Source organism: Apis dorsata, unplaced genomic scaffold, assembly GCF_000469605.1.
Source record: "Apis dorsata unplaced genomic scaffold, Apis dorsata 1.3 scaffold_94, whole genome shotgun sequence".
Classification (NCBI taxonomy): Eukaryota; Metazoa; Arthropoda; class Insecta; order Hymenoptera; family Apidae; genus Apis; species Apis dorsata.
Window position 1 is genome coordinate 387,073 of NW_006263392.1, and position 10,250 is coordinate 397,322.

At 20.8% G+C, this 10,250-nt stretch overlaps 2 protein-coding genes across 2 annotated transcripts in view; one reads left to right on the forward strand and one right to left on the reverse strand.

Moving 5' to 3' along the window:
* Positions 1-6,528, reverse strand: part of LOC102674161 — a 50,227-nt gene extending 43,699 nt beyond the window's left edge. The window contains 1 exon segment of the mRNA XM_031508678.1: positions 6,467-6,528. Coding sequence (XP_031364538.1) covers positions 6,467-6,513 — 47 coding nt within the window. The 5' untranslated portion in view covers positions 6,514-6,528.
* Positions 6,529-6,651: 123 nt separating this feature from the next.
* On the forward strand, positions 6,652-9,930 carry LOC102673848 (putative uncharacterized protein DDB_G0282133). Its single transcript, XM_006611895.1, has 4 exons — positions 6,652-7,017; positions 7,120-7,197; positions 7,274-7,467; positions 7,532-9,930. The coding sequence occupies exons 2-4, from the start codon at positions 7,135-7,137 to the stop codon at positions 9,927-9,929; spliced, it is 2,655 nt and encodes an 884-aa protein (XP_006611958.1). The 5' UTR covers positions 6,652-7,017; positions 7,120-7,134; the 3' UTR covers position 9,930.
* Positions 9,931-10,250: the final 320 nt, after the last annotated feature.

Here is a 10,250-nt window from a genome sequence, read left to right on the forward strand (position 1 = left end):
ATAAAATGTTATTTTTTAACTAAATGTTTGATATATATTATAAAAAAATATTTTTAAAAATCATACATAATTTAAAAATATTTAAAATTAAATTTGCAATATATCAGAAAAATTATAATCGACTAACAAAGTGAAAGAAGTTATAATTGGTCGGTTTTTGAATCGGTTGTAATCGACTCGGTTCGGATATTCTCGGTAATGTTCGAATAAAATCGAGTTTAAGTCGAAGTGAAACACGTCCAACGAATAAGTCGCATACCATGCATTCCAATCTTCTTCGACACAGTCAGTCTTAAAGCCTTAAAAGTGCGCTTGAGTAATTTGAACACGCTTGAGTACCTCTGTATACAATACACTTAGTAATTTCCGCGATTTTTCGCATGCTTTTTTTTTTCATATCACTTACATTTTTAAATATTTCGTTGTCCTCAAACTTTTTATACAAGAACACACCTATATACAACACTATATACTATATGCCTTCGTTATGTGCCTCTCTCCCATCTGTCTCACGCATATGTACTTGCATATACATATCCATTCTGAATATATAATTAAATATTCATATGTTCATAATATGAAGAATGAAAATATAAATATTATATAAAACAATACTTTATCAATGTAAAAGATTTTATTTCCTCTCTTTTTTTTTTATTTTTGTTTTTTTTTTTTTACGTAAAAACACAAATTTAAAAACAAATGTTTTTTCGTTATTCATATTTTTGTAGGCTAATAACCAATATAATAATACAATAACCAAAATAATACAATAAATAGAAAATTTCTCGAAAGAATTTTTTATGAGAGAATCATGTTAAAATATATTCTCTTTATACAACAAATACAATTGAAATAATAAAAAAAAGTTATAAAAAAATTGGAAAAGGACAGAAGACTAATGATATCGTACTTACTCTTCCGAGACTGTCATTCTTCTAATACGCTTAAGCAAAATATAAAGAAAAAGAAAGATGATCTATCCAAATAAAACTAAACACTTCAAAAGAAAAAGATAATTCTTGATTTAAAGTTCAGAAATGTACATTAAACGAATCAAATATGAATTTCTAAAAATAATAAATATAAATTGTTCTTACTAGGAAATATAGAATTGTTTTTTATAATATGAAACATTCTCTTCTTTAACGTACATATAAATTTCACAAATTCAATCGATACTGTAAAAATATGTTTATAAAAACCTGTCGATTATTAAACATTTTTTTTTATCTTCCAAAAAATATTTCCAGTTAAATATAAATATACAATAATGAATTTATAATCCACTTCGTAAGCGGGAAAAAATTTTAAGATTTTTATAAATATTATTCAATTTGTAAATCACACTTTTTTTATTTTAGTTAATAATTAATAATGTTCAACATTGAAATTGCTAATAGTTTCACAGTGAGCATTATAAAAATAAACGCCACACCCAAAGTTTTTTTATTTTACACATTATACTACGTATACCCAAACTTATTCCTTGCCGCGTAATTACTAAACTGACCACACGAGCAGACTGAAAGCTTGGGCCTCAAGAGTGGGAGAACATTGAACCTTCTGTATAACGTTTCCTTCACCAACGTTATATTATTCTCTATCTATTCCTCTTCTTTCAATCAACTTTTACCCCTACTATTCCTTTATGCTATTCACTGTCATACTATGATATATACAACTTAGTCTGATCTGGTCCGATTCATACTGCTTCGTTCCATTCTATTCCATACCGTTCCATTGCGTTTCAATATATTCCGTTTCGTTTCGTTCCATTTTGTTTAGTTGTGTTTCGTTCCATTTGTTTTGTTCCGTTTCATTCCTTGTGTTTCGTTGCGTTTCGTTATGTTTCATTATGTTTCGTTGTGTTTCGTTGTGTTTCGTTGTGTTTCGTTGTGTTTCGTTGTGTTTCGGTGTGTTTCGTTGTGTTTCGTTGTGTTTCGGTGTGTTTCGTTGTGTTTCGTTGTGTTTCGGTGTGTTTCGTTGTGTTTCGTTGTGTTTCGTTGTGTTTCGTTGTGTTTCGTTGTGTTCCGTTGTGTTCCGTTGTGTTCCGTTGTGTTCCGTTGTGTTCCGTTGTGTTCCATTGATTTCGTTTCGTTACATTTTGTCCTGATTCATTTTGTTACGTTTCATTGCATTTCGTTTCATTTAATTACGTTTTGTTTTGTTTTATTTCGTTTAGTTGCGTTTTGTTCCGTTTCATTTCATTAATTGACAATATGTAATATACATATAGAATATTTTGACAAAATTAAGAAAAGAAAATTAAAGACTATATAAGAGAAAATTAAAGATTAAAACAAATACAAAAGATATGCAAAAATATTTGTTGAAATTTATTTTTTAAATTATAAACAATTTTTTATTAGATGAAATATATAAAAATAGAATGTGCAGATAAAATTGTGATATCATTTCACTTAAATTGATCTAAATAAATTAAATTGATTATAACTTAAAAGTGGACATTTTTGTTTATCAATTTCTGGCTTTGTTTTAATCTCTAAAATCATTTTTTCTATTTATTTTCTCCGAATAGTATAAGATAATAATCACATAATTACATATATATACTATCAATTTACTACAATTTTGTTGAAAATGGATGCTTAAATAATCTGTTTATTATCCTCAACTAACCATTCCCTGTTTATTTTGTTCACATGAATATGCTAAATAGATATATATATTTATATGCACAAAATATATATTAATATAAATATATTTAAAATATATTTATATTAAATACATTTCATGTATGCATTTAATTAATTTTAATTTGCATTATAAATTTTGGTAATATATTACATATAAGTATGTATACATATATTATAGCTATATATATATTTAATTATACATATACATATATTTAATGCTATAATAATTAGTTTCAGAAAATTCATATTCAATAAGTAATATATTAATGCTTAATAGTTATAATTATATTATATATATTATATATATAATATATATTAAATAATATATACTAATAATATATACTTAATAATATATTGATACTATAATGATTAGTTTAGATTATTTTCAAAAAATTCATATTCAAGATAATATTCAGAAAATATTTAAAAAAATTTTTTTAAATTTATGTCAAAAAAATAAATTTTCAAAGTACCTACAGCAATATTTTGATACACATACATCATAATATAATAATTTTGATATAATAGTTTTATTAACTAACACAGAGACAATTCATAATGTGTCAATTATCGAAATACGAAATTCTAAAGTTATATTATTTTATTACGAAATTCTTATCAGTTATATTATTTCTTCTATTTAAGCATCTTTTAACTTGAAGACATGAGCAAGAAATATTAAGTGTACGTGAAAGAAAAAAAAAATATTCTCATATTTATTATATATTATACAAATAATTTCTATTCATTCAAAAATTATATTTGGTATGTATTTTCATTAAAGAAATCTGAGAAATTCAATTATAATAATCTGATAAATATAATTTGATGACAGGCAAAATAATATTGATCAAATTTGTTTTGAAGAATCTCAACTAGACTAAAACACATTTTATTATTAGAGAGCACATACTTTATACAAAGTAGTGATTTAAAAAAAATAATTCCAAGTGATTTCAATTCCATTATTATTCAAATTATTATTAATATTATTATTATTTAAAGAATTAAAACTATTTAAAATAACTGTGTAAAACATAGACAAAAAGAAAATGACAATTGGCAAAACATTATAATTATTATAATGTATGAAAATTCTATTGTTTTCTATTTTTTTTTCATACTTTTTTAATAAAGTTTTTATTTATATTTTTATTTATATTATTTCAAACATGTTATTTATATTGTATCAAATTTTACATGTATATCATATATATATATATCATATTCCATTATTTTTTTAATCTGAGATTGCGATGCTTATTTTTATTATATAATAAAAATAATAATAAATCTATCATATTTATATTTATATCACATTATATAGAGTATTCATTTAAAAATTTTAATGTAAATATCTTGAACACAACTCATTTACGAGAAAAAATATTAAATATAGAAGCTTCATAATTTTAAGGAAAACATAACTATATTCATTTTTAATTTATTGGACACTTCTATAGTTATTTTTTAAAAAATAAAAAAGTCAATTTTTTTTAATGGAACTTAACATTTTTTTTCTAAAATAAAATTTTATTATTTGGAAAAAAACTTATTAAATAAAAATATTTAATATTTTTTATGAGATTCATAAAAAATATTAAAAAAATTAAAAAAAAAAATAAAGTTTATTTAACGATTCGTAAAGTAACAAAGAAAAATTATATAATATAAACTTATTTAATTTTTTGATAATTATTACATGATATGATAAAACCAATAATAATTTTAATTTTTTACATTGCTTTTTAACTTTATTATACAGTACTTTTTTAATTATATAGTTTTTTAATTATAAAGAATTAAATTTAATCTTTTTAATACGAATTTCATAAAAATAGATTGAAATTTTTTTTTCTAAGAAAAATATTAATTTCTATTTAAAAAAAAATTGACTTCAAAAACTGGTAAAAATGATTATTAATTTTAAAATTATAATCCACAAAAAAATTGCTGCTATAATTTAGCATTTATATATAAGCATTATATATATAAAATATATATTCTTACTATCATAATCAAAAATATTGAAATGATTCTATTATTAATTTAATCATTAATTATTTTACAATATAAAACATTCTTTGATTCTTGGTTTTGGTTCATCATGGATAATTATTATAATATACATACATATCTACATTTACATATGTCATTTTGACAAACATATTTAATATTATACATGCTTTAATTTTTTAGTGTATAACAAATTTTTAGTATTAGAAAAAAAACAGAAATTCTCTTGAATGAAAATTTTAAAAATAATATCAATTTTCTATTATCAAATAGTTCTTATCGAATTATTTAAAATAATATTCATTTTAATTATTTTATTTTTGTATTATTTATAATTAAATAATTATGATAATCAATTTTTTCTAAAATTTTTCTAAGCAAAAAACGAGAAAAATAAAAAATATTAAAAATCATATTATATTATAATAAATCATTTCATTAAATATTCAAAATTGTATCCGTAAATTTTCGAATATTTATTAAATTTTATTTACTAAATACATAACTATTCTTTCGAATAAACGTTTATATTTCGATTAAATTGTCAAATATTTGAGAAAATATAAGACTTAATAAGAATTTAATCGATAAATATCATATTAATTATTTGATTATTTTAATAAAATAATATTATCTTGATATTTTTCATTTTTTTCATTTTTTTTCATTTTTCCAAATTTTATTTTCAAAAAAAATTATTGTCATAATATTATAATTATGTACAAAAAAGTAAAATAAAATTTTAAATAAATATTATTCAGTTTAATAAGAATTATGTGAATAACATAAAATTAATATTATTTCTATAATAATCGTCTAAAAATATCTAATTTTTAATAGATATATCAAAAATATTTGTTCAACATTAAAAAATCAACTATTCTTTATCATTTAATAAAGAAAAAATGAAATTAATAGCTTTATTCGTTTCTGAAAAAACAACTTATAATACTTTATTTAGACCATTCTATATGTGTATACATTGATCAGCATATACTATAGAGTAAAAATTCGATTTTAAAGTTAAATTTTAATTTTAATCAATATATAAAATTTTCGAAATTTATTTTCTGTTAGTGTTTTCAATTTGCAAATACTACAATTATATTCAATTATTTAATAAATATATATATTTTTAAATTTGTTCATATTCTTTAAAAATTTTTTTAGTAACTTTGATGTAGCTAGGATAAATATATATATGTATACATATGTTTGCATACGATTGTATATAGTATCGATTTACTATCGTGTTAGATAAAATACATTCAGAGAACTATGTTATAAAATGTTATGTGCAATAATTTTTTATAATGAATAATAAAAATTGCTATTTAAAATTATATATATATATAATCATATTTTTATATAAAAATTTAGCTTTTATGTAAAAATTTGTTCATTAACTTTACGTTTCTCGAATTATTGTGTGTATACATTACTCATTTTAACCTCTTCACTGACCTTTATAATTCTTAATTGAATTTATTATTGTTCTTCATAATCTTCTATATAATCAATTGTAAAAAATTTTTTACTGATATTCTTATTTATAACTTAAATAAATCATCAATTGGCACTGAAAGATTGCAATTAAACAAATTTCAAATAGAACACTAATATATGAAAGATCATAAATAAATATACACAAAGTGAAATATATTAAAAAATATATAATTTTAACGATATATCACTTAATAATTCACTGATAAAAATCGATAAAGAAATAAGAAAAAATAAAAAACTGCTCTAAAATTAAACTTATAATTCTATATGTAAAACACACATACACAAGTTTAATTGCAATCGTAAATTCCAACAGGTGTCGCTTTATCATGTTCTGAAACAATGATAAATCTATAATATTGATACCTTACTCATTCATTAAGATTATATATATATATATGTATGTTTTTTAAATAAAATTAAAATTCAATATAAAAATATTAAAAAATTTCTATACAAGAAATAATTTTTAAAAATATTTAAAATGTATTTTACAAAATTATAACTTTATTCTGATTATTACTTAAAACTATTATTATTTAGAAACTAATAATAATATAAAATCATATTAGTATTAATAATATTATAATAATTAATAAAAATATTTATCAAATTTAATTTATGATCAAATTATATTAGAAAAAATATAGAACATAATAACGGTTATTTTATTGGTTCAATTATATATTTCATTGGTTCGATTCATCTTCATTTGTGTTTCGAAATTATTGTAATTTTAATAGAAATAAGTGTTTATTAAATTGATATTAGTTACTATTTGTTAATATGTTTCATGATGGTCAATAAATATAAAGATACTAATATGTGTCCTTGAGTAAGTATATTAAATACATAAATATATGACATATTCATGATTGGTAAAATGGAAAAATTATATCAATAAATATGTATTTTCATAATTATAATTTTATTAGAGAAATTAATAAAAAGCATGGAGGATGACATCGATATTTATGAAGACTTACCAAGTTTTAGAACAGAGTTTAATGAAAACGTAAGTGTTATAAAATATAATACTATTTATGATTAGGTTAAGTACACATTATACATAATTTGTTTAAAAATTTCAGTTTGTAACAAATAATGAAGAAAATATTGTGGATGAACATCTAAAATTAAAAAAACAAATTACAGAACTAAAAACAAGATTGGAAAATTTTCAAAAGATTAATGAAAATTTAGAAATTAATTTATTTTCATTATTGAAAACTGCAAAAGCAGAAATTGCACGAAAAGATAAAATGATAGATCAGTTAAGAAAAAAGTAAGTAAATGGAAATATTGATAATTTTAAAAATATTTATTAAATTCTGATATATTTATTACAGATTAGATGATGCAACATTCAAAAGAGATAAATATTCTAAAACTAATGATTGTATCATTCATAAATCTACTTTTCGAGAAACCATTGTAAATACACATCATAAATCAACTGATATTTATTTTCCTCCAAATGAAAAAGATATTGAAACATTGGTAGAAGGTTATTCATGTAATCAAACCAAAAATCAACGCAACAAATCTGCTTTAATTCCTATCACTGTTTTTGGTGAGCGATTAGTTAAAAGAATGACCGATGAACAGAATTTAGAAAAAAAAGACAAGCAATCAAATAAACTAAATAATAGTAATAATGAACATAGAAGTAACAAAAGTTATATAGTTAAAAATAATAAAGAAAATGGTTTTTTAAATGATACTAATTCTTATATTACAAAAGAAACTGAATCTTCAATTGTTCAAGATAAAGAAATTGAATATAGGACAAAATCTTCATCAAGAAATATGATAAAAGATACTGATTTAAATGATAAAGATGATAAAAATGAAAACTCTAGACTTCTGCAAAAAACAATACACATGTCAATGCGAAAAAGAACAAATGAAGAAATAAACAAAGATATTCCTATAAAACGAATAAAATCTACTAGAGAAAGATATTGTTTTGAAACAATGAGAAAAAACGGAAAAAAAGAAACAAATAATATAATTTCTGAATCCAAGGAAAAATCTACATTTCCTCTGTATAATAATTTTGAATCTTCCACTCATTTTAATGAAAAGCAACATAATGTAAAAAATGTTACTATAGGATGTACTCATAATTCAAGGATCGAATTGAAAAAACATGAAAATTTGATTGATAATATAAATAAAGACAATGAAAGAAAGAATAAAAAAAGAAATGAAAAAAAAAATGCTAATGAACATTCTACAAAACAGCATATAAAATCTACTCAAAATTCAACATTTACTTTAGATGAAAAAAATATAGGTTATCGTTGCATTGAAGTTTTTGAAAAGGATAATTATCGATCTAGTCATAGTAAACATCATAGAGATAGACAAAGAGGATATCATCATATTGACAATCATCGATCACGTGTAAAATCAACAGCATATATAAAATCGAGTCGAGTAAATCGAGAAGAGAAATTTAATAAAAATCAATATAATAATATAAAATATCGAAGTAAAAACATTGAAAATATAGAAAATATTGAAAAATTTATTTCTGATTCTTCTTTATCTTGTAAAAAAATATCTACATCAAATACTATTCATGCATTAAATGATTCACAATCAAATTCAATAGAAAAAAAAGAAAGTATTAATATTTTAAATGATTTTCGTAATTATAAAGAAGATTTAGAAACATATTTGCCAGTCCCAAATATTAATGAAATTCTTCTGTTTGATAAAAATCAAACAAATAAGGAAATAATATCTAATGAAAAGTTACCAAATACATCTATCTTACATATTTCTGAAAATAATTTTATCAAAAATAAAAATATTGAAACACAAATAAAAAAAATGATACCTTCAAAAGATATAAAAAATATATTACAAGACAATAAAGATATTGAATTAAATTTTATTAAATTAATGGAAAATAATTATCTTCCTAATAATATAAAACAACAGGCATTGAGCCAAATGGAGATGATAGATCATTCATTAAAAAATACTGTAAAAGATAATGTTCTTCAAAATTCTTGTACTCATTCTACCATTCTTTTTAAATCACCCAAAGAAATAATTGAAATACAAACAGAAAAAATATCTTCAAAAGATATAAGAAATTTATTACAAAATAATAAATCAATTGAATTAAATTCTATAGAATCGAAAGATAATTATTTCTCTGATAATTCAAAGAAACGGACATTAAATCAGAAAACAATAGATCATTCATTGGAAAATACTGTAAAAAACAATGTTTTTCAAAATTTTTGTTCTCATTCTACTGTTGTTCTTAAACCATCTAAAGAAGCGGATAAGGAAAAAAATAATTATATTAGTATAACTACTATTAATGGCATTGAGAATGATATTGGAAACAATCATAACAATTATTACAATGATTATGATAAATATAAAACTAATCAAAACAATTCTGAAAATGTTAAAACGACAATGAAAACAGAATATGAAAATACAATAGATGTCATAACAGAAGTAACACAAGAAAAAGAATGTGTTAAATATATAGCAAAAACAGAAGAAGTAGAATTAAAAGAATTTAGAAAACCACTACAAAAAATTGTAAATAATAATAAAAACACAAGAGTTACATCAATGAATATTCATGGAAAAATAATTGTGTTTGCACGACGCAAAAAACCTGTATGTTTGGCAAACAGCAATGCAAACATGACTGTTCTTATAAACAATAAATATAATATAAATGTCGATTTGCCAAGTACAAAAACAACATGAATAACCAAATATGACATAACTAATACAAATTAATTGATAGTAAAAAATGGACAGAAATTATAATAATAGAAGTTAACAACAACAACAACAACAACAACAACAAACTACGACGACAACGATGACGACATAACACAACAATAATAATAATGATGATGATGATAATGATAATAATAATAAAAAATTATGTCAATATAACATACTAAATAATAATAATAGTAATATTACAAATATTACTATTACTACTACTACTACTACTATTACTACTATTACTACTACTACTACTACTACTACTACTATTACTACTACTACTACTACTACTAC

Excerpts from the sequence above, each read along its gene's own strand:
- LOC102673848 (XM_006611895.1), top strand. The coding sequence starts at position 7,135 with ATGGAGGATGACATCGATATTTATGAAGACTTACCAAGTTTTAGAACA. Across the intron at positions 7,198-7,273 it reads GAACAGAGTTTAATGAAAAC|TTTGTAACAAATAATGAAGA; the intron begins GTAAGTGTTATA and ends TAAAAATTTCAG. Across the intron at positions 7,468-7,531 it reads ATAGATCAGTTAAGAAAAAA|ATTAGATGATGCAACATTCA; the intron begins GTAAGTAAATGG and ends TATTTATTACAG.